Source organism: Bos taurus, chromosome 12 (assembly GCF_002263795.3).
Source record: "Bos taurus isolate L1 Dominette 01449 registration number 42190680 breed Hereford chromosome 12, ARS-UCD2.0, whole genome shotgun sequence".
In the NCBI taxonomy this organism is placed as follows: domain Eukaryota; kingdom Metazoa; phylum Chordata; class Mammalia; order Artiodactyla; family Bovidae; genus Bos; species Bos taurus.
The window spans coordinates 12,315,538-12,341,179 of NC_037339.1; the positions used below are offsets into that span (position 1 = coordinate 12,315,538).

At 37.0% G+C, this 25,642-nt stretch overlaps 1 protein-coding gene across 5 annotated transcripts in view; it reads left to right on the forward strand.

Annotated features, from left to right (window-relative positions):
• The window catches only part of DGKH (diacylglycerol kinase eta), a 218,279-nt gene that overhangs the window by 150,785 nt on the left and 41,852 nt on the right, over positions 1-25,642 (forward strand). For all 5 annotated transcript variants that reach the window (XM_025000021.2, XM_025000024.2, XM_025000022.2 and 2 more), the window contains 8 exons: positions 682-767; positions 6,465-6,564; positions 8,864-9,134; positions 10,054-10,176; positions 17,615-17,740; positions 20,237-20,354; positions 21,346-21,456; positions 21,597-21,693. In XM_025000021.2, the coding sequence (XP_024855789.1) occupies positions 682-767; positions 6,465-6,564; positions 8,864-9,134; positions 10,054-10,176; positions 17,615-17,740; positions 20,237-20,354; positions 21,346-21,456; positions 21,597-21,693 (1,032 nt within the window). The remainder of the gene's footprint in view (positions 1-681; positions 768-6,464; positions 6,565-8,863; positions 9,135-10,053; positions 10,177-17,614; positions 17,741-20,236; positions 20,355-21,345; positions 21,457-21,596; positions 21,694-25,642) is intronic.

Consider the following 25,642-nt stretch of genomic DNA (forward strand, 5'->3'; position numbering starts at 1 on the left):
ATGTCTCCTGCATTGGCAGGCAGGTTCTTTATCACTAGTTCCACCCGAGAAGCCCTAATTACTAATATTTAATAATTACTGTTAAAGATGGATATATTTTCTACTTTATTTCCAGCAGCATTTTTGTTTTTGTTTATAAGAATATTTTATCCAACTGTAAACATAAAGGTTTTATAGGAACCAATCTTTTTTCTTCATAGAATTTTTAATGTTATCAATTTTCTCTCCAAAGGGACAAAAGGAAGAGATTGTTTTGCTTTTCTTACTTCAGAGATGTCTATCTCCTAGCATATAAAATAAAGCTAGACAATTTACTTTTATCACATGTGTAGTCACTAAATATAAGGTACAACTGTAACTACATGGAAGAAGGCTATTTTTAGTGTGAAAGATTTTGAATGAAACGTCCTACAAAATTTTAAATGGATTTTCTGGGTTTCTCTGAGAATATGAATTAAGGAATCCAGAAACTAAAAATCTTTCAGAGAAAGGAAATACTTATCTGTTTTGTATAATGACTCTCATAAATGTATTTATTTCATTAAAGTCATTTATATTTCATTATAGCCATTGCCGTGTGTCACATGCGTCAAGATGATGCCATTTTTGAAGCACTATAACAGAGTTGTATGAATGCCAGCAACAGTAATACAGGGTAGGTTTTTTTTTTATTTTTTTCAGATGACAATTTATGAAGACTCAGTTGCAGCTCATCTTACAAAAATCCTCAATTCTGATGAACATGCAGTGGTCATATCTTCTACCAAGTGAGTTGTGGCGTTCAAGTCATGAAATAGTTATACAGCGAAAATGCGAGGAAAGCATTTTATCTTTCTTATTAAACAAACATTTATGATTAATTATGACGTGGAAAACACAGTTTACTATAATTCATTATTTCCATAAACACTACTATTTAGGGATCGTTCACATCAGAAAAAGGAAAGGAAAATAACAGGGAGATTTTTCAAAATAGCATTTCTCAGCGTGGTTAAATTTTGTAATTATATTTTAATTCAAAGTGATCAGATTTTAATTGTTGATTCCATACATGGACCCCCAAACTATTTTATTGTTCCAAATGTTGCCTGGGTAGAACTTAGGATTTTGGTTTGAAGCATCCTCTACTGCCATCATGAGAAATGGAAAAATCAGCTGGAGGAAGGGGTGAAACTCACTCAAATTTTCAACTAATAAGTGAAAGTAAAAACATGCTTTAGGAGTCTGGTTTAGCAAGGAAATATTACTGATGCACAGAAAGAAGTGAGAAAGAGGAAGTAAAGAAAGGGGACGGGAAAGTGGTGGAGGAAAAAAAGACATAAAATTTAGTATGTTATATACTTAATTAGCAAATAAATCAAGGAAAGACAAGATAAATCATTATAAATAAATTTGCTTGTGACAAAAGTACAAATGTAGTGACAGTCGCTTTTGATGCTACAACCCCCAGGAGGGGAGATATGACCGAGCAGTAGGAAAAGAGTTGAGCAGTGTAAGTCAAGGGAACACACTGGTTGTCCAGATTGCTGGGCTCCAGAGCTCCTTGATGGACAGTGCTGCTACTGGGTTTTTGGGTTTGATGCCTCGGTTGGGTGTTTTCTAATTAGTTGTATTGCTTTATGGTGAAATGTACAAATCTCAACTTTATCCCAGGCCTTAACACCTCCTATGGCCTTTTTCATCTTGGGCCAAATCCATAGACTAAAGTTACTTCCTTAGGTATTTCTTAAGTTACTTCTACAAGGAAGCTATTTGCATTTGCACTCTGGCCCTACGAGTCAAATGCTTCTTTACACGACATTTTAAAGGATATTGTTAGAAAACATGAAAAGTTGAAATGGGACCTTTTTAAAGGGAATTGCAGAATTATTCTTCAATATAGTTAAGTAAATATTATCTTTGCCCACCTCTCTTAGTTTGGATGTTAGCAGAGCTTTAATATTGAACTTTGTGTATTTGATGTGTTTGGTTACTGCCTCCTCTACATTTTATATATTTTTTTATTTTATTTCTTTAAGAGTATATATCTTTAAGACTTATAACATTTTAAAAAAACTTATAACAATTTAAAAAATATTTTATGCAGAATCTCAATATTTAAAAACTAAAATTCTATTTTGTTGACATTAATACACTGGATAGGATTAAGTTTTTGGTTATTTATGAGAAAAAATAAGCAATAAGGTTACAGGTGACAGTTTTAGTTTATATTCAATGCAGTTTCCAGTTACCTGTATTTTATGTTGGTTATGTAATTGTAAGGATGCCATTTTTATTTATTAATTGAGGACAACTTCCTTACAATTATGTAACCAACATAAAATACAGAAATAGCTGGAAACTGCATTGAATATAGTCCAAGACTTGCCCAAAAAGTAGTGAATTCAAAATTAAAAGCTAACATAGTATTGTTCTCTTACATGCTTAATGATTTGAGCACATTTTAAAAATTATAGTCTATATTTCTAAATGAAATTTTAATCTAGCCTTGGTAGAATCCTTGAAATATTTCTGAAAAGTAGCTTGAAAACCACTGACGTAAGTCGCAGTGCTGCGCCGTGTCAGTCTGAGGTCCTACATGAGATTCAGCCATTTGCTGGCTTTGTGACCCATGTCTGTTTTATCAAGTGTAAGAATGGAAAGAATGCCTGTCCTTCCTCCCTCGTGGAACTGTTAGGGGAATTAACTTGAGGAACGAAATAAATATAGAACTTATGAAGTACAGAGTGCTGTATTAAACTATGGTGTCGTCACCTCATGTTTTACCCAACTGCATTTCACATTTTTTCTTTGACCTTGACCTGGCTCCTTGTCTAGCCTCTATTAGCTTAGCTTTGGATTTCTCTCTGACTGACTGACTTGCCTTTAAGCAGACTCTGTTCCTGTCTTGGTCCCCTCTTTCTTGTCACTCGTCCAGGTGCCCAGACCTACCCAGATGCCCGACCTTTGCAACTGCAGATTAAAATTCAAGGGGATTTGCCATAATGAGGTTCAAGAGAGAAAAGATGGGACTATATGCAATAACTTTGTACCAGTAATATAGTAATAGTACCAGTATAGTATGTTTTTACTATGCCAGTAATATAGTACTAATATAGTATATTTTTATACCAGTATAGTATATTTTTGAGTTTTTTTTTTTTTTTCCTTTTGGCCTCACCAAGTGGCATGCAGAATCTGAGTTCCCCAACCAGGGATCAGACCTGTGCCTGCTGCAATGGAAGTGCAGAGTCTTAGCTGCTGGACTGCCAGGGAAGATCCCTACTTTGATTTTTGTTACAGACTTTTTACAGACATACAAAAAAATTGAGAAATTAGTATAATGATTTTCTACCATACCTATCACTCAGCTTCAGTATTTTGTCAATAGTTTGTTATCTACTCCCCACTTTCTCTTGCTGGTATATCTAAGTAAATCCTGGAAATCATTTTATTCTACTTTCAGTTTGTATATCCAATAATTTTTTTAAAGTCTAATAAAATTAATAATAATTACTCAACTTATATTCCATTTCTTTAATTTTCTTCAAGGTCTTTTTTTTTTAAACAGTTGATTCATTCAAATCAAAATCCTAACAAGCTACATATTGCCTTTAGGTTTTATGTCTCTAAAACATGGAAAATCTATAATATTTCTCCCTGCTTTTAAAAAATTGTGTTATTGAGGCATGATACATACACAATAAAGTGCTCAAACCATAAAGGTACAACTCATGCTTAGAGAAAAATAACACACATTCACACTCACATTCTTCTGACCACCACCCAGATAAAATAAAGCATTTCCTCCTCTTGTTAGTGCCATTTAATTATTGAATGATCCAATATTGAGGCAGAACATTTTTTAAATAAGCCTCCTGTTTTTTATGTTTATATTTGTTTCGTAAGATAGTAATTCTCAGTAGCTTAAGCTATTTTTAACTATTTTTAAATGTTGAAAATGCTGATGAAAAAGCTGTATTTCATCAGCATAGCTAATAAGTAGGTTAACTAATGTAGTTCATCAACACAACATCAATATTTCTTTGACTTTGAAATTTTGTCAGTCCAGTAAGACAACATGAGTTATCTTCTGAGACTCAGACGCACTAATTAGTCATTATAGATGTCATTTATTAATAAAAATGAAAAGCAGGTTATTAAGTAAATGCAATTTGCTCTGTAGACAAAACTTCTCAGAAAACGGGATCACTAGCAGGAAACAAAACAATAAAATTGGAATCCTTGTCTTAGAACCATAGAATTTTAGATTTGGGGACTATTTTAGAGATAACTTAGGCAGCCTGCCTCACTGAACAGATGAGGGATGATACATAGTCGTTAGACTCTTCTTCAGAGCACATAGGTAGCTAAGGGATTTTAATATATTATGCATTGATACTTGTAAATCACCTTTAATTTTTGATTGGAACTTCTTAATATCAGATTAAAAATGAAATTTTCGGGTTCTGATCGTTATGATCCCTGCCTACCAACATGTGATCCTGTTTGGGCACCATTGCCATATTTTTCTTACTGTAGCATTTGCATGTTTTATTGTCATTTATCTTTCATAAAAAATCAGTGAAAACTGATAAATGACGGTACTGCTGCTGATAAGTATGGATCTCGTAATTGAGATGATGGTGGGAACCATCAGGCATGCTAACTGTGGGCTTTTGTTAGGTTCAACTGAATATTCAATGCACGTGTTTGTTCAGCTTGAAGAGAGAGGGCAAAACTAAAGAAATACAGTGTTGGAAATGCTTCATTAAAATAATAACTAACATTAATCAAATATGTAATTAGGAATTTTAAATATTTTTAGCTCCGTTTGAAGGTGCACGTGCCGCTTTCATTCATTTGATTTTTGTGCGTGTTTTCTGGCAGTCTTTATGTATTAAGGGGGAAATTGTATCAGCTGGAGAATGTTTTTTGTGTTACTATGGTAAGTACATCTTAAACCTGTTTTTCCCCAATTTTGCAAGTTCCTGGTTGGTGTGACTTTGAAATCATACTGCTTTTAAGTATATATTTTATTTCTATTTAAAAACTCTACCCATTTAGGTGTAACAAGAAGTGAATTCATTCCTCTGGATTATAATAAATATCCTCTATCTTCTGGAATATGGAACTTAATGAACCATGAGATTCCTCCAGCTAAGTGGCCAGTGTTCTAACACAGAATCCTAAAGTCCATAGAAGAAATCTCATAGTAGCCTGTCTTAATATTTCAAGAAATTCTATAGAAGTATTATACATAAAACAAAGAAGACCAAATGACATGAAACACATGAATGAATCTCTGATAAACTAGAGTCTCTGTAGAAATTTGAGTTTAAAAGGGTGATCAAAAAGGTGGAAGGTTAGGATATTACCTTTTGTCCAAGTGACACGTAGAAATTGTTGCCAAAGGACAAAACAAAAATTGTTTGGAGTAATTTATTTATTTCTTAGATGATAAATGTGAAGGTTTGGAGTATGTGTGTGTCCCCTATATCTATTGAATGGCTTGATTTCATAGTTATTTAAGTATCTGAAAACTTTATGTTGCTCACATACCAGAGAAAATTGTCAATATAATAGAAAAAAATATCTGGTGGAATCTTCTTTTTCTTAAAATTCCTCAACTTCTATCAGTGTTAAAGAGAAATACTGTTTTTTAAATAGTCTGATTTTGTTTTCAAAAATTACTTTATAAGCTCTTGCTTCAGAAAGCTGCTCATACCATTCTGTTGGTTGTAGTTTTTAATCCAACACCAGTTCTAGACTTTTGACAAATTTTGTTTTTATTTCAGATGATTTTTTTTTCTTTTTAGTCTATTTCATTGCAAAGAAACCAAATGTAATTAAAAGACACAAACAGATAAACCGTGTATTGCTGACACTAACAAGACCTAAATTCAATTAGTCTGCATGGTATTGCATTAGTTATCTTAAGGGAGGTGGGGAGGAGATTGGATTTACAGAGAATATAAGTCAGTTCAAGTGGCAGGTTGGTTTCCAGCATAATGTACAACCTCTTTTCTCTTCAGAAAAGATATACTTCCAAGTTACACATATAATGAATAGAAGAGCAACAGGGACATCATCAGTGACAAATTTTTTTGTTTGTTCAACACTGCAAATTCTATTATAAGAATACGTAAGACGCAGAAGATAATGATTTATATTTTAAATACGATCTAAAACTACTCTTCTCAAGAATTTAAAGCATTTAAATATTTGAGAAAAACTTGATATAACCTTAAAACGACTTATTTCAATTATGTAGAGCAAGGCTTATTCGTATATCCATTTATCACTTTGAATGTCCTGAACTAATCTAGAGCGCACCACACAACAGATTCAAGTTTGGGTTTATAAAGCAATGTTCCTGATATTTTAACAGTTTACTCAATTGTGCTTATTTTTAAATATGTTTGTAAATCAAAGCAAAGCCGCTTTCTGAGTTTCCTGAATTGCACAATTTCTTTTGCTCAAAGGATACTCTGTGAGACTGTAAAGGACTTCGTGGCCAAAGTAGAAAAAGCACACGAGAAAACGCTGGAAAAAGCTGTTGCAGCTGATGCTGTGGCCAATAAAGTAAGCGGGACACGTTCAGGGCGGGAAGGTCTTTTACAATGTGAACATCAAACTGTTTTACAGCTAAATTGATGAAGTGGCTTTCCTGCCAAGGCATCTCAAGGCAAGAGAAAATTGCTTTTGTATCAGATACGAGGATTTAAAACATACGCTATTTTTTTCTTTTTTTGGGGGGAGTATAATTGCTTTATAATGTTGTGTTAGTTTCTGCTTTACAATGAAGTGAACCAGTTAGAGGTTTACAAATATCCCTCTTGGACCTCCCTCCCATTGGTACCTACGAAAACTGCATTGCTGAAGACCAACAATCCGAATTTGATAACTCACCTCCTTTTCCCCACTGGTTGACATTCTGAAGGAGAAGTGCACAGTAGTTGGGTCATATGGGGGAAATTGCTAGGCAGCTGGTGCTTCAGTGGGGAGAGGAATGGTTTTCCATTTCCAGGCAAACCTTGACCACCCAAGTTCCCTGCCAGAATGGTTGTTCGAATTCCCCGGATGTTATGGTCCTTGGCATCTTTCAGGTTTCTGTCTCTTTCTTTGCCTTTTTTCTTGATAGGTACCTTTCTTCCCTTTGTGAGCTGTCTTAGGCTAAAATAGGAACAGTTTACTGAACCCTGAAAGCCACTGCCTTTGCTTTCATTTGCTAACAACAGGGCATCCTTACAGAAGGTTTGGCTCTCTGGGGCTTTGCAAAGGCATGATCTTCCCCAGCTGTGGATGGTGGTTGGATTGAGTGGAAGGGAAAGAAAATAGAAACAATACATCTGAAGTTTTCGGCCTCTTTCTCGTATTTTTCTACTCTGTGGAGAGCTTCAGAAAACAGAGACCCTGCGTCATTATACGCTTTTCTCCTGACTATTTCCGCTGTGACTTTGTCTTGGCCTGTGATCAAAAAAAGGCAGAGAGGACTGGAAATTTGTGTGGAGATACCAGGTACATTAGGGAGCAGCATCAGTAGCTTTGGGCTTCCCAGGTGAAGCTAGTGGTAAAGAACTTGCCTGCCAGTAGGAGACATAAGAGACATGGGTTCAATCCCGGAGTCAGGAAGATCCCTGGAGAAGGAAATGGCACGCCACTCCTGTATTTTTGCCTGGAGAATGCCATGGACAGAGGAGCCTGGCGGGCTGTGGTCTTTAGGTTCTCACAGAGTCAGGCACGACTGAAGCAACTAAGCAGCATGAGCCACACCTTCAGTCCTAAGTCTTTCTTTACCCTGAGGAATTCAAGGAAAGCAGAAGGAAACAAGGGCCCTGCACTTGTTTTCCTTTCTGCATCGTGATTTCCTATCCTGGGCACATTCTTTTTCTTTCTTTGAGCCAATAATCCCTTAAGTACTCACACTCCTTTGCAAAACCACAGCTTTGAAGGTGTGTTTGCAAGACTCAGCCAGACTTGGCAATTTGTGATGCTCCAAACAGTGCCATAAGTTGATCACTTAAAAAATGTTTATTCAGTGTTTTGCTGTGAATGCGTGTGTGCCAAGCCTCTTCATTCGTGTCCAACCCTTTGTGACCCCATGGCCTGCAGTCTGCCAGGCTCCCCTGTCCATGGGATTCTCCAGGTAAGAATACTGGAGTGGGTTCTATGCCCTCCTCCAGGGGATCTTCCCAACCCAGGGGCTGAACCCTTATGTCTCCTGCTTTGGCAAGCAGGTATTTTTTTTTTTTTTTTTTACTATTCACACCACCTGGGAAGTCCATGTTTTGTCTAATGTATAGCAAATTTTGTATAATGTGTAAATTGTTTATGTAATGTGTCACTTTATCATGAAACATTCTTTGTTTTCTTTTACGGAAAAATAACTTTAGGAGGAATGTAAAGATTTTTCACTCATGCAATGGAGTTTAAATAGTTCTGGAAGTATAAATCAGTAAATTTACAAAATAATTGTGCAGTTTTTAAAAAAATTTATTTAGTCCATAGTTATCTAAAGTATAATTTATAATAGATAGCCAATTAATGATAACGGCTTCCCAGGTGGCTCAGTGATAAAGAATCCACCTGCCAGTGAAGGAGACTCAGGTTCAATCCCTGGATCAGGAAAATCTCCTGGAGAAGGAAATGGCAACCCACTCCAGTATTCTTGCCTGGGAAATCCCATGGACAGAGGACCTGGTGGGCTACAGTCCATGGGGTCACAAAGAGTCGGACATGGCTTAGGGACTAAACAGCAACAATATTAATGAAAAACATCAATGTAGGCATCTTTCCTCTAAAAAATTGAAAACCATCATTTAAACTGTCACTTTCCATCTCCACTCAATGAAGACTCATCACTCTGTTTTTGTTTTCTTAGTGTTCCATCCTAAATGAGAAGCTTGAACAACTGCTCCAGGCTTTGCACATAGAGTCCCAGGCAGGTCCAGTTCTCCCAGGCGTCAGCCCTCTCAGGGTAGAAGATGCTGTGGAATCTTCCAGCGAAGAATCCTTGTGTGAGAGCAAGGAACATCTCTTGGATGACACTACGAAACCCTCTTCCCAGAAAGCTGTCAAACCAAGGGAAATAATGCTGCGGGCAAACAGTTTAAAGAAAGCAGTGAGGCAAGTCATTGAGGAGGCCAGAAAAGGTACACGTTAACAGAAGCAGCTTCTGGAGTTGGCAACATTCTTATTGCAAGCACAAGAGAATTTTCCTACTGGTCAGACTGTGCGCGCTCAGTCATGTCTGACTCTTTACAGCCCCATGGGCTATAGCCCACCAGGCTTCTCTGCCCATGGACTTTTCCAGGCAAGAATATTGGAGTGGGGTGCCATTTCCTACTCCACGGGATCTTGCCCCCCACCCTCTGCCAGGGATTGAACCCACAACTCTTGAGTCTCCTGCATTGGCAGGCGGATTCTTTACCACTAGCTCCAACTGGGAAGCCCGTTGGTCAGACTAGACACATGTTAAAAGAATTTCAGAGATAAAGTACACTGAAAATGTTAAAATAAAATTACAAATTACTTTTAAACCATATTTCTGAAATTAAAATTTTTAACTGGAATCTGTTAAATTCTTAAAAGAAAATCAAGCCTATAAGCTACTTTGAAAATATTTTCTTAACATTTATCTCTTAAATGTTTATGTTGTTTTTTTTAAGGGTTTTTATAAAAGTTCCACCTCTATTTTAGTTTTTCTGTATTCCTGTAATATGTGTACTTAGAATTTGAGGTAGTCGACTAAAACTTAACTTTGAATAATATTCAGAAACCTTTATGAATTGTAACTTGTGGTTGGACTTGTCTTTCATCCTCGAAGTTCTTAGATTAAATTTTTCTCTTCTGCTAAAAATATAGTTTTGAGATTTTAAAATATTTCCTTTTATAGTCTCTAGTATTAATACTTAACAGATATCACATGACCCCAGAGTTCACTGCCAATCAGTGCTTATTGGTGAATGGGAAATTTCTTTGAGTTTATATTTCAATTTTCCAAGAATACGTTAATATTTATGGATCTTATTTTTGCTGATTCAAACATATTTCTCCTCTTGCTACTTAAAGTGATGGATGACCAGCCAGTTCACTCCTCTGAACTAGTTAATCAGTCATTCGATTATGATAGCACAGAAACAGATGATTCCAAAGATGAGTTAAAAGAAGATGATGCGAAAGAGTCATTAACTGGTAAGAAAACTGTGATAAGATTATTTTGGGATTAGATAAAATATAACTCTGCTTTCTGTTTTCGAACGGCTTATTAGTATGAAATAAACTATTTGCATTTTTATTTTTTAACAAGGTTTTTCAGAAATTAAAGCTTAGGTATTCATGAATGCTGAAGTAATGAAGGTAACATTGTTTAGACTATTGGCAAGTACTCTCACATCCCTTTTTATCATTTAATCTGAAAATCATCATCATAAACTAAGAATTTGGGGACCAAACATGGCTAAATATCTTAATTTTCCTCTAGGAAGAGTAACTACAAAAACTGAAGATTTTAACTTGTTTTAGCTTTCAGATTTCTTTGAGAATAATATGGAAGCTGCAGGCCTCACAAGCATAAAACGTTGCATTTAAATAATTCATTGGTCCCTTGAGTTCTATTGATCAGCCTAGATGGTTGATAATCCTTATTGCTAAATTAAGTTTTTAAATCATAGGACATCTAGTTACAACCCTATCTCTACTGAAATTATTATTATTTTTTTTCTACTGAAATTATTTTTGCCAGGGAATTAATATGTAGTTGCTTGAAGAGTATTAACTATTTCTCTACTTTTCCAGCTTTAACTGAAGGTGAATTTATACTTTTAATTTTTCATGTTGAATAAGGGAAAAGGTATTAATTTACTAGGATATAAAACAAGCCGAATTATTAATGAAGGCGAGAAGATAATACGGAAATAATTAACATAGTACAAATGAAAATCAATACTATTCTATCACAACTGTTCGCAATCATTACATTTTTGCTTTTACTTTCATTACATGTAAACCTGGGTAGATTACTTAAGTTCTCTGCGGTGTCCTCATTTGTAAAATGGGGGTAATAACGTACCTACTTTTTTGTGGTGTTTAAATAAGTTAACACCCATTAAGTGCTTAGAATAGCTCTGGATACATTGTGCTGAAAAGGAATGTTTGCGGTCAGTGTCACGATTATGATTATTGCTACTGCTTCTGCTGTTGTTGCTACTAACTACACTAACTTTGAAAGACTAGTTCTTAATTGTATTTAAAACTCCTAGAAACTTTGAAACTGGACCATATTATAGACCTCATGTGTCTGACCTATAACCAGTTCTTTCATATTTTACAGCGTCTTTTTGGACCTTATTTTAGACCTGTTTAGACCTTTTCCTGGAGAAGGAAATGGCAACCCACTCCAGTGTTCTTGCCTGGAGAATCCCAGGGACGGCGGAGCCTGGTGGGCACATCTGCACAGAGTTGGACACGACTGAAGTGACTTAGCAGACCTTTTCCAGCACATAACCCAGTTATATTAATTTAACCTTTGACCTTTTTGACCTTAAATGGCCCCATTGCAGAATATAATCCAGTGCAGGCATATTTTACACCCTTGACCAATGGTCATGAGCCTTGTATTACTCACTGTCGCTACAACCCATGCTCATTGTTGTTGTTCAGTCTCTAAGTCGTGCCTGACTCTTTGCAACCCCATAAACTGCAGCACGCCATGCTTCCCTGTCCTTCACTTTCTCCCAGAGTTTGCTCAAACTCACATCCATTGATTCAGTGATGGCTTCCAACCAGCTCATCTTCTATTGTCCCTTCTCCTGCCTTCATTCTTTCCCAGCATTAGGGTCTTTTCCAGTAAGTCAACTCTTCGCATCACGTGGCCAAAGTATTAGAGCTTCAGCTTAAGCATCAGTCCTTCCAATGAATATTTAGGGGTGATTTCCTTTAGGATGGACTGGTTTGATCTCCTTGCTGTCCAAGGGACTCTCAAGAGTCTTCTCCAGCACCACAATTTAAAAACATCAGTTCTTTGGCAGTCAGCCTTCTTTATAGTCCAACTCTCACATTCGTACATGACTACTGGAAAAACCATAGCTTTGACCATACAGTCCTTTGTTGGCAAAGTGATGTCTTGACTTTTCAATACACTGTCTAGGTTTGTCATAGCTTTTCTTCCAAGGAGCAAGCATCTTTTAATTTCATGGCTGCATTGACCATCTGCAGTGATTTTGGAGCCTGCTCTCATGATCAGCTCTAATTGTTAGAAAGTTTTTCTTCTGTCAATGTATTGAGCTCTATATTTTCTTCCTTAAATTTCTACCCGTGGTTACGTTATTATTAAAAAACATTTTGTAAGATCATGTTAAGAGAAACAACTACTGACATCTGCTTCATGGTTCAGTTTTACACGCATCATTTCATGATATTGCAGATTGCTCTTCCAGGGGACAGCCCTTACTGAAAACAGCTTTCAGGGCATCATATCCTCTTTCCACACATTGCATATTCTTTTTCCAGGTTCTGTCTAGTAAATTATTTTACCAATCTAACGTGATCATTTTAAACCTTTTGTTTTTCTCATTAATGGTCAATATGATGCCCCATTAAAATGTGATGCCCCATTTTGAACAGCATCTTCCAGGTATTTCTGTAATGTAATAGCACATCAATACTCATACACTCCTCCTTCTGGACACAGTGAATGGCTCTTTGGAGGATTGGATTTTCAGCGCTCATTGGTTTTGGTTTTCCAACCACCTCCCATCCCATCTTACTATACTGTCATGAATTTGATGCTTCTGTTGTAGTCTGCAAAGAAAACCAAAAAGTAGAGATAGAATGACGTAGATGTTGTTATTGAAATAAGCATAGATTATGCAAGTCTTTATGGTACAGCATTTGTTCTTAATTTTTGCCTAGTATTCCAGTTTATTGGGCATCAGTATCTGGAGGAGTGTTTTCTAAGTTAAATCATTAACTTTCTGAAGCACATTCATTATATTATCATTGAATAAGTTGATTATTTGTATGTCTGAGATGTGCAAAATACACATTAATATGATCAATGATATGTTTAAGAAGAGCCATGAAACATTAATTTAGTTACCTGTAGTGAAACATCAATCTTGGTCATCAGAATACTCCCTGGTTTTTTTAATCAGAGATGAATATCAAAAGGTTATTTTTATAAGAAATTAGTTCCAGGGCTCCCATCTGTCTAAAAAAAAAAAGAGCTCTGTTCTGTTCCTTTTCCTTAGTGCGACTGGACAGTTTTTGAACGAGAGATGAGAGTGTAAGATTAATATAGTTAGTTTGTAATTAGTCTTAGGCAAAGTAAAGATAATAAGGTTTTAGAGTATTTTTAAATTGAATTTGAGGATTACTGTTTCTTTTAAACACCTGCCAACTGCTCCTAAATCAGTTAGAGATACTATTTGATCTCCATTAAATTGTGCCAGTTTAGGTAGAATTAAATCTCTTTTTATTGTTTACTTTGAGAATAATTCTGTTTTGGAATAATTTTTTTAATGAGCTTTTATAAGAATATGGTAGAACTGTTTTGAGTAATGGTTAATTGAGACATAAAAGTATATTGATTTCATTTGAAAAAATAATATTTTTCCTCTGAGAATTACATTAATTACCTTTGATTATTTACTCAACATTTTTGAGAAAAGGATTACATTGGTAATATACACTACAATATATATGTTCCATTTTCAAAGATTGTAAGGTGTCAAAATTTCCTTTCTTTAAATATGGATTGCTCACTTTCAGATTAGGAGTATCATTGACCTTTCAGTTCAATCAGTTCAATCAGTTCGCTCAGTCGTGTCCGACTGTTTGTGACCCCATGAATTGCAGCACGCCAGGCCTCCCTGTCCAGCACCAACTCCCGGAGTTCACTCAGACTCACGTCCATCAAGTCAGTGATGCCATCCAGCCATCTCATCCTCTGTCGTCCCCTTCTCCTCCTGCCCCCAATGCCTCCCAGCATTAGAGTCTTTTCCAATGAGTCAACTCTTTGCATCAGGTGGCCAAAGTACTGGAGTTTCAGCTTTAGCATCATTCCTTCCGAAGAAATCCCAGGGCTGATCTCCTTGAGAATGGACTGGTTGGATCTCCTTGCAGTCCAAGGGACTCTCAAGAGTCTTCTCCAACACCACAGTTCAAAAGCATCAATTCTTCGGTGCTCAGCTTTCTTAACAGTCCAACTCTCACACCCATGCATGACCACAGGAAAAACCATAGCCTTGACTAGACCGACCTTTGTTGGCAAAGTAATGTTTCTGCTTTTGAATATGCTATCTAGGTTGGTCATAACTTTCCTTCCAAGGAGTAAGCGTCTTTTAATTTCATGGCTGCAGTCACCATCTGCAGTGGTTTTGGAGCCCCAAAACATAAAGTCTGACACTGTTTCCACTGTTTCCCCATCTATTTCCCATGAAGTGATGGGACTGTATGCAATGATTTTCGTTTTCTGAATGTTGAGCTTTAAGCCAACTTTTTCACTCTCCTCTTTCACTTTCATCAAGAGACTTTTTAGTTCCTCTTCACTTTCTGCCATACGGGTGGTGTCATCTGCATATCTGAGGTTATTGATATTTCTCCCGGCAATCTTGATTGCAGCTTGTGCTTCTTCCAGTCCAGCGTTTCTCATGATGTACTCTGCATATAAGTTAAATAAGCAGGGTGACAATATACAGCCTTGACCTACTCCTTTTCCTATTTGGAAGCAGTCTGTTCCATGTCCAGTTCTAACTGTTGCTTCCTGACCTGCATACAGATTTCTCAAGAGGCAGGTCAGGTGGTCTGGTATTCCCATCTCTTGAAGAATTTTCCACAGTTTATTGTGATCCACACAGTCAAAGGCTTTAGCATAGTCAATAAAGCAGAAATAGATGTTTTTCTGGAACTCTCTTGCTTTTTCCATGATGCAGCGGATGTTGGCAATTTGATCTCTGGTTCCTCTGCCTTTTCTAAAATCAGCTTGAACATCAGGAAGTTCATGGTTCACATATTGCTGAAGCCTTGCTTGGAGAATTTTGAGCATTACTTTACTAGCGTGTGAGATGAGTGCAACTGTGCGATAGTTTGAGCATTCTTTGGCATTGCCTTTCTTTGGGATTGGAATGAAAACTGACCTTTTCCAGTCCTGTGGCCACTGCTGAGTTTTCCAAATTTGCTGGCATATTGAGTGCAGCACTTTCACAGCATCATCTTTTAGGATCTGTAATAGCTCAAGTGGAATTCCATCACCTCCTCTACATTCCAGGATGTCTGGCTCTAGGTGAGTGATCATGCCATCATGATTATCTGGGTCATGAAGATCTCTTTTGTACAGTTCTTCTGTGTATTCTTGCCATCTCTTCTTAATATCTTCTGCTTCTGTTAGGTCCATACCATTTCTGTCCTTTATCGAGCCCATCTTTGCATGAAATGTTCCCTTGGTATCTCTGATTTTCTTGAAGAGATCTCTAGTCTTTCCCATTCTGTTGTTTTCCTCTATTTCTTTGCATTGATCGCTGAGGAAGGCTTTCTTATCTCTTCTTGCTATTCTTTGGAACTCTGCATTCAGATGCTTACATCTTTCCTTTTCTCCTTTGCTTTTTGCTTCTCTTCTTTCCACAACTATTTGTAAGGCCTCCCCAGACAGCCATTTTGCTCTTTTGCATTTCTTTTCCATGGGGATGGTCTTGATCCCTGTCTCCTGTACAATGTCACGAACCTCATTCCATAGTTCATCAGGCACTCTATCTATCAGATCTAGGCCCTTAAATCTATTTCTCACTTCCACTGTATAATCATAAGGGATTTGATTTAGGTCATACCTGAATGGTCTAGTGGTTTTCCCTACTGTCTTCAATTTAAGTCTGAATTTGGTAATAAGGAGTTCATGATCTGAGCTACAGTCAGCTCCCGGTCTTGTTTTTATTGACTGTATAGAGCTTCTCCATCTTTGGCTGCAAAGAACATAATCAATCTGAAATCGGTGTTGACCATCTGGTGATGTCCATGTGTAGAGTCTTCTCTTGTGTTGTTGGAAGAGTGTGTTTGCTATGACCAGTGCATTTTCTTGGCAAAACTCTATTAGTCTTTGCCCTGCTTCATTCCATATTCCAAGGCCAAATTTGCCTGTTACTTCAGGTATTTCTTGACTTCCTACTTTTGCATTCCAGTCCCCTATAATGAAAAGGACATCTTTTTTGAGTGTTAGGTCTAAAAGGTCTTGTAGGTCTTCATAGAACCGTTCAACTTCAGCTTCTTCAGCATTACTGGTTGGGGCATAGACTTGGATTACTGTGATATTGAATGGTTTGCCTTGGAAATGAACAGAGATCATTCTGTTGTTTTTGAGATTGCATCCAAGTACTGCATTTTGGACTCTCTTGTTGACCATGATGGCTACTCCATTTCTTCTGAGGGATTCCTCCCTGCAGTAGTAGATACAATGGTCACCTGATTTAAATTCACCCATTCCAGTCCATTTTAGCTCGCTGATTCCTAGAATGTTGACATTCACTCTTGCCATCTCTTGTTTGACCACTTCCAATTTGCCTTAATTCATAGACCTGACATTCCAGGTTCCTATGAAATATTGCTCTTTACAGTGTCGGACCTTGCTTCTATCACCAGTCACATCCACAGCTGGGTACTGTTTTTGCTTTGGTATTGTTTTTCCATCCCTTCATTCTTTCTGGAGTTATTTCTCCACTGATCTCCAGTAGCATATTGGGCACTTACTGACCTGGGGAGTTCCTCTTTCAGTATCTTATCATTTTGCCTTTTCATTCTGTTCATGGGGTTCTCAAGGCAAGAATACTGAAGTGGTTTGCCATTCCCTTCTGTGGTGGGCCACATTCTGTCAGATCTCTCCATCATGATCCCGCCCGTCTTGGGTTGTCCCTCGGGCATGGCTTAGTTTCATTGAGTTAGACAAGGCTGTGGTCCTAGTGTGATTAGATTGACTAGTTTTCTGTGAGTATGGTTTCAGTGTGTCTGCCCTCTGATGCCCTCTTGCAACACCTACCATCTTACTTGGGTTTCTCTTACCTTGGGCGTGGGGTATCTCTTCACGGCTGCTCCAGCAAAGTGCAGCTGCTGCTCCTTACCTTGGACGAGGGGTATCTCCTCACCACCACCCTTCCTGACCTTCAATGTGGGATAGACCTTTAATTATGGTGAAAAGTAAAAATGTTAGTTGCCCAGTCGTGTCCGACTCTTTGTGACCCCCATGGATTCTAGTCCACCAGGCTCCTCTGTCCATGGGGATTCTCCAGGCAAGAGTACTGGAGTGAGTTGCCATGCCCTCCCCCAGGGAATCGTCCTGACCCAGGGATCAAGCCCTGGTCCTGCATTGTAGGCAGATAGTTTACCGTCTGATCCTATTGATCATCATCTATTTCAAATGAGAGATCAATACAGCTACCTGTGACACATTCCTTCCACATGGTAAATCCCAAGAAAATGAATAGAAAATGGTAAAAAAAAAAAAAAAAGTAAACACAAGGTAATATTTTCAGTTCGACTGATTAAACATGTATGAAATTATTTTATGTCATCAAGTGTATAGAGACTTGCTTGTTTTTTAAAACAGCTTTATCAGCATCTCTTTTTAATCTGGACTTTTTGCCCACAGTTAAAGGTGCACCTCGGTCTCCGGATGGCCGGGCTGGTCGTTCCCAAACTGACTCTGGCCCTGGTGCCCCTGTGGCAGCCAGCAAGGAAAACCTCCCTGTGCTCAATACCAGAATAATTTGCCCAGGTAGTACTGACTCTGAAACATGGTGTATTTTTAAGTGTTTCTGTGAAAATGTATAAGTACTCATCTTCCTGAACTTTATAGAAATGTGCTCATAAATGTGTTCCTTTAAGAAAGTGTTCTTAGTACTTTCATTATTCAAAGTCCAGATCCTTAGACTGTGGTGTGTTTAAGAATTGTCTGTAACTCTTAGAAAGCATATTCCTGGCCCCTGACCTGAGAAATTTTGATTGAGTAGCTCTAGAATGGAACCCAGGAATCTGAATTTAAGTCCTAAGGTAAATTTGATCTTGTATTTAACCAACTTTAAAGTATCCTTACAGCCTTCCTCTTAGTTTTAAGCACAAGTATCTACAGTTATTTTTAGACTGATAATACTGCATCGTTTTGGAATGTCCGAGGCATCTGTTTCAGCCCTGATAAGGGCTTGGGATTTAGGATAAGTGTCTCAGAGATCTCCTTAAGTACCATTTGTTTGCCTTAGTGAAAACTTTCCAAATTCATTCCAGAGTACTTTGGAACCTAGATTACACTCTAAAAATCAATCTCTTCTACAAATGATTTTTTAAAGGTGTATCACAATTCAAGAGTAATATTTGGAGACTTTATTATTGTTTGTAATAGTCATATATTGTTTATAATAGAGCTTCTTGTGGCTCAGAGGGTAAAGCGTCTGCCTGCAATGCAGGAGACCTGGGTTCGATCCCTGGGTCAGGAAGATCCCCTGGAGAAGGAAATGGCAACCCACTCTAGTACTCTTGCCTGGAAAATCCCATGGACAGAGAAGCCTGGTAGACTACAGTCCATGGGATCACAAAGTCGGACACGACTGAGCGACTTCATCGTACTATAATAGTCAAAAAGTGGAAACAACCCAATATTCATCAGTTGATGAGTGGAGAAACAAAATACGCTGTGACCATACAATGGAATATTAGTGATTAAAAATGATGAACCACTGATATATGCTATAACATAATTACCCTTGAAAACATTATGCCAAGCGAAAGAAGCTCAACACAGAAAGGCACATATTATATGATTCCATTTACATGACATCTCCAGAAGAGTCTAGTCTATAGAGAAAGAGAACTTTCGTGGCTTAGTGGTTTCCAGGATCTGAGACCTGGGGGCCCTGGAAGGAATGGAAAATAACTGCAAACCCATATGGGGTTTCTTTCAGTGGTAATAAAAAGTTCTGAATCAGGTAGTAATGATCATTGAACAACTTTGTGTATGTAAAACTTAGTTACATACTTTAAAGGGGTGAATTTTATGGTATGTGAATTATATCTTAGTGAAAATATTAAAGTATAAATGATAAATCCAGGACACATTTGGTTCCGGAAAGGATTCTGTGTCTAGAAGTCCTATCTCTCTTCAAACCTGGACCCTTCTGGATGGAAGCTGTACATATGGCTAACCTTAAAACATTTTAGAAAATACTGTGCTTTTCTTTGGGGCATCTGAAATATGACTCTTCATCTTTTCAAGCCGTTATTCTCTCACCAGCATGGTTGTTTTGTTCATTTATTTATTTATTTAGACGTAAAGGGAACTGGCATAACCGTTGTATATTCGAAACTATGAGAGTAAATGACAGAATACAGTTAATCTTGATTATTTGATAATCAGCTAACCTTTGTAACTAAAATAATGAATATTTCTAAGAGGAGCGCTTTGTTGAAGAAAGGAATGTTAGCTAAAGAAAGGACTTTGTTTCCTAATTTCCTAGTGTTTCTTGATTGCAAAACCTATTTTTCTTCACTATTCTTTCCTTTTTGTCTGTCTCTTCCCTGGGGTCCTTATTCCTTAGTGCTTCTGGCCTTAACATTTGGTTTGGTAAATCATAAAACTCATTAGCTTTGAATACTATAACTAGTTAGTAGAAAGCTAACTAGTTGTTGAAATGAATTTGAAGTTTTGCATATTTAGAGGTAAGATGCTTCATTTTTATGTTCAAGGCTGTATTCTTCTAAAATCCATAAATACCTGGGTTTAATATTTTACTACTTATTCTTGACACCAACACTGAGCTTTCACCCTTGGACGTCAGCATTTTCACTTGAGTATTATTATCTGTGCATCAAGAGTGTGAAAATGTTAACTTTGTGACATTCTGGATAATTCGGCCTTTATTGTAAATTCCTTACAGACTGCCTTCCCTGCCTTCTTTGCTAATGAAAAGGAAGCAGCGGTTACTTGTTGAAATTACAGAATCATTGATGGTCAATGAGAAACTGTCACGAAGAGACTCCTATTTAGGTCCTTACCTCTTTCACTTTTTATGACAACAGATCATAAAAAGGAGCATCAGAAACCTTGTATTTACCAATATCATAATTCTTAGTTTTGATTAATGAGAACAAACACTGAAAAGCATAGAGACATTTTGCTCCATGCTTTGGGAGCAAGATGTTTCTGATGAAAACTAAAAACAATGTATCGGCTGTTTCTGTCTTCTCTTAACGTGTCCTCCTGTATTTTTTTCCTGGCCAGGTTTAAGAGCAGGACTAGCTGCCTCAATTGCTGGAAGTTCTATTATCAACAAAATGTTGCTAGCAAATATTGACCCTTTTGGTGCCACGCCATTTATTGACCCAGATCCAGATTCAGTGTAAGAATATACTTTTGCATATATTTTGTTTTGGCTTTCCTTGTTTCTGTTTTATTTGAATGGTAACATTTTAAATACATTACAATAAAAATAGTCCCCCAAAAATTCCAAAAAAAGAATCATCAGAAAATTTCAAAAGTTGATGGTGATGAATACATTAACATATGTGAAATACAGTGGTTTTCATGATCTAAGGTAGGTCCCTTCCAGCCTGTAGTCTCGGATACCAACCCGGTGGCAAAGTGAGTCGCAGCTGTATACACTTTTCCCTGGAATGTTTTATTCATCACTGCCTTCATAATTGTAATTTTGCTATTCCTTTCACCTCATTTTTTCTCAGCCTTGCCAATTCTTCCATCTTTCAACGTCAAGGTTTACTTATTCCAGGGAGTTTCTGGCTCATACTGATCCCTTCCCTTCTTAAAATTCCTTTAAAACATCAGTTGTTCAATATGTACTGATACTTTGTTTTACTTCCATATTTAACTTTGCTTTTTTATGTCTCATTTCTCTAATGACACTCCTGAAGGAGTGTGCCACACTCCTTTGTACTTTTTTAAAGCACCTATAAGAAGGGACTAATTTAGTTGTTTTCTGCTCAATAAATACTCAATAAAAGTACCAGTGTGGAGGAGACTTTCTGACCAAAAAAAGAGTATTAGCATCTGACTGTGAGGCCCTCTAATTTGTGTATGTAGTGAGGGGCTTACATAGGAAGTAGAAGAACTAAGATTTTGTTACAATTAATAGAAAAAGCATTACCACTACTGTCTCCACTTCCCCTGCCCGCAGTCCCTTTAGGTCACTTGTTCTGAAATTTAAGACACACTGGGACATGCGCATGGCACATAAATAGGAAATGATTCCTGGTAAACTTTCCCCTTTTCATAGGAAATGTAAGCTTAAATGGTGTCAAGTGTTATTTTGTGTGCAAATTGTAATTGTTGTTATGAACCTGAAATTGACTTTCACATACTTTTCCTTATTGTAGAGATGGCTATTCAGAAAAATGTGTCATGAACAATTACTTTGGGATTGGATTAGATGCAAAAATTTCATTAGAATTTAATAATAAGAGAGAGGAGCACCCTGAAAAATGCAGGTAATTTGGATAATAGAGATAATGTAATTACACAAAGGCAATTTTACTTTAATTTCATTTATTACCTCTTTGGCTCACTCTGCGTTTAAAGCGTAAATAAATAATAGTTACAGAAATTCTCCGCCTATGTTTATTTTCAGGAGCCGAACTAAAAACTTGATGTGGTATGGAGTCCTTGGAACTCGGGAATTATTACAAAGATCATACAAGAATTTGGAACAGAGGGTTCAACTCGAAGTAAGTTCATCTTGATAGTAAAGAAATTTCAGATTATCTTGCAAGGTTTATTTGTGGAGCTGATTTGGCCTTAACTGCTCTCTTGAATGGGCTCCCCTGGTAGCTCAGATGGTAAAGAATCTGCCTGCACTGCAGGAGATTCCAGTTTGAACCTTGGGTTGGGACGATCCCCTGGAAAAGGGCATGGCTACCCACTCCAGTGTTCTTGCCTAGAAGAATTCCATGGACAGACCAAGGGGTCGCAAAGAGTTGGACATGACTAAGTGACTAACACTTAGGACATTTAGGGCACACTTTATTCTCTTGAATAGTGCTTAAACACTGGAGGAAAAAAAAATTAATGTGGTTTTCTACTTTATGCCAAAGGAGGTATTAGACACTGGATATGAGTGATATGCTTAATTACCATTATCATTAGATCCTGAAATTTAGATGTTTCTATGAAATTGAGGTTCCCCGTGAAAAGGCCAGACCATGGAAGTGTGTACATACACAGGATAACATTTTTACAATTTATTTATTTTTAATTAGAGGATAATTGCTTTACATTGTTGTGTTGGTTTCTGCCATACATCACCATTAATCAGCCATAGGGTATACATATGCCCCCTCCCTCTGGAACCTCCCTCCCAGAAAAGCATTTTTATCAGATTTTTTTTTCATTTAAGTTTCTAAATTCTGACTTGATTCTATAATGCCTGAAGTTTCACAAATCTCTGAAAATACCATTCACAATAAATAGTTTTTAAGTTAAATGTATACTTTGTTCCAGTTAATTCTAACAACAAGTTAATAAAATCAAAAGAGATTCTGAGCATTTACATTTTCTAGTTTTTTTTTTTTTTTTTCTAATTTAAATAGGATGATAAGGACAGCAAAAGTTCTTTAATCTGGTAACAGGAAAAAGAAGATAGAGGACATGGCTCTGAGAAGTCTGCTGTGTATGTGTGTGCTTAGCCGCTCAGTCCTGTCTGACTTTTTGCAAACCCATGGACTGTAGCCCACCAGGCTCCTCTGTCCATGGGGATTCTCCAGGCAAGAATACTGGAGTGGGTTGCCATCTCCTCCTCCAGGGGATCTTCCCAACCCAGGATCCAGCATTGAAGGCAGATTCTTTACCGACTAAGACACCAGGGAAGCCCGAGAAGTGTACTTATTTTTAGAGTACTATTTTCCTTCACCTTTGTTCCAGAGCTCACTGTTTATGATGATAGGCTTGTCTTTCCTATCTTGGATCTTTTTATAACCAGATATTTTAAGTTGAGGTATAGACTACATACGGTGAAAGGGAAATTGGTAGTTGCTCAGTTTTCTCCAACTCTTTGCGACCCCATGGACTGTAGCCTGCCACACTCCTCAGTCCATGGGATTCTCAAGGCGAGAATACTAGATTGGGTTGCTATTTTCTTCTCCAAGAGATCTTCCCAACCCAGAGATCGAACCCCAGGTCTCCTGCATTACAGGCAGACTCCTTACTGTCTGAGCCACCAGGACAAATCTTAAGTTGACAGCTCAATGAATTAAACAGAATGTTTTTTATTTTAGTTGTTATCTTAGTAATGAAATATGGACTAGAGACGTGTCTGGCTCATTCATTATCAACTAAATGTCCTAGCAAAAATAAACCTGTTTTACCTGCCACTCTAGAGGACAGCTACATCATCCACTGGTTTGATTTATCATTGCTTATGAAATGAAGATAGATGTTACTGGCTGAAAAGGTACAAAATCAGGAAGGCTCATACTCTGTAAATGCTATTGTTGGCCACCCCATCCATTGCTTAACTAGGGTTCTTGCCTATGGATTGCCTGTATAATCATTTTCCTTATTCATGTCCCCTAGTCAGCTACACTCTGCTTAAGGATGGGTAAGAAGTTTTTGTTAGCCCCATAAGCTTGCACAGGTCCTGGCCCTGACTTGAGAGGGAAACAGACAGGCAAATGATCATTTACATAATTTGTTAAGTGTTGTGTGGTCAAGACCCATAGCTGGCCATCTTTAGGATTTGGGGAACTATCCAGAATGAGAATGACTGGATTGCTTTATTTCTAGGAGAGCCTTCAGGTCTTCAGAAGTTCTGTTTCTGTCCTTTTTGATTGATGGTCCAAATTCTGAACAATATCCTGCGCAGCTGCTTTGTAATCTCCATTAAGCAGAGGTTCTTAACACTTTTTGATCTGTGAACCCTTTGGCATGCTATTAAAAACTATGGACCCCTTCTCGGAATATTGTTTTTAAAGCACTCTTTAAATATATATAGACACAAAATAAAATAATATTGAAATAAATTAACAAAATATTTTTAAAGCATTGTAGAGTGATATATTTGTTTCTTTATTGCTACATCAAATGACAAAAATCTAATGGTATATATAATAGTAAGTGTGGGCTTCCCTGGTGGCTCAGATAGTAAGAATCTTCCTGCAATATAGAAGAGGTTCAATCCTTGGGTCAGGAAAATCCCCTGGACAAGGGAATGGCAACCCACTCCGGTATTCTTGCCTGGAGAATTCCATGAACAGATGAACCTGGTGGGCTACAGTCTATGGGTCGCAATGAGTCAGACACAACTAAGCGACTAACACTTCACACTTTTACCTTACTTTTGAAGTAATGATGAACATAAATGATACTAAAAGATATCCGAAACGTCTGTAATATAATACAGAATATTGGTTTCTACTGTGATGAAGTCACAAGTACTGTATTGCCAATGTGTGGTTTGTTGTCTACATTTATAATTGAGTGCATTGCTAGATTTCAGAGATTGCTGACTATAAGAGATATGTTTTTACCATTGTAGTTAACAGACAGTGAATCTAACCGTGGACCCTTGGTTTTTGAACCTCAGATTCAGAACTTGATATAATTCTGACCTGATACAGAAGTTTATATTCAGTGATTAAAAGGAAAGTAAATTTAGGAAAACAAGATAGGTGAAAGCATCTTGATAATATGCACAAAAGGTAAAGTAGAAAAATTAAGAGAATTTTTTGCTATAGTTAAAAATAAACAAACAAAACGCCTGCTACTCCTGAGGACCATGGAAGGTCCATTGTTGAAAAATTAATTTCCTTGATGTTGGATCACTTAGGATAAAGGTAGAGAAGAGAGACGCAGGGCTTAGGGAATTTTTCTCAGAAAGATCCCTTTTCATCAAGTGCCAGTCACTGGCCAAAAAACCTCAGCTTTTTGCTCAGGAGTCTGCCTTCCCCTGTTGTGTTGTATAGAAGTCATGTGTTGACTTTGAGTTTGCACAAAGCAAAGACCTTGGCCTTGGCTTTTCCAGTGGCAAAATGAATAAAATAATGCTTATGTGCAGAATTATAATTCATTGATATGAGAAATCACAGTTTAAACTGTAAAGAATTATGCAAATATAAACCCTGTTTCTCAAGCCATATACCCTGTGAATCTGATAGGTACTGAAGATTTAGAACCTTTGAATGACATTTATAATCCTCTCTACAATCATGGGAATGCCAGAAACGTAGAATAATGTAATATCAAATTTTGCAATTTGTAGAGCAGAAATACCTTTGACCTATGAATGAAAAATGTCATTAAGATTCAAATTTTTTCCTAAAGATGACTTTTTTGTCCAGATATACCTAATTTACATGCATCAAGCAGCTTGTTCTAGATTTTAAGTAAAGTAATGATCAAATACTGTTTTGAGTCCTTTAAATACCAAGATACATGAAGGAGAAAAACAATGTTCACCTGTAATCCTTAATAAAATATAACAAAGAGTTGTTTAATTCACATTTTTTGTAATTTCACATATTTCCATAGTCTCACAACAGTTGTTTCCATAATTTGTTAAAATTGGCTTATAGTAATTTCTATCTTTATTTAGTTCATTCAATAATAATGACTATAGCTACATTTTAAGTCATGTTGTATAATAATTGAGGGCTTCCCTGGTGGCTCAGTAATAAAGAATCT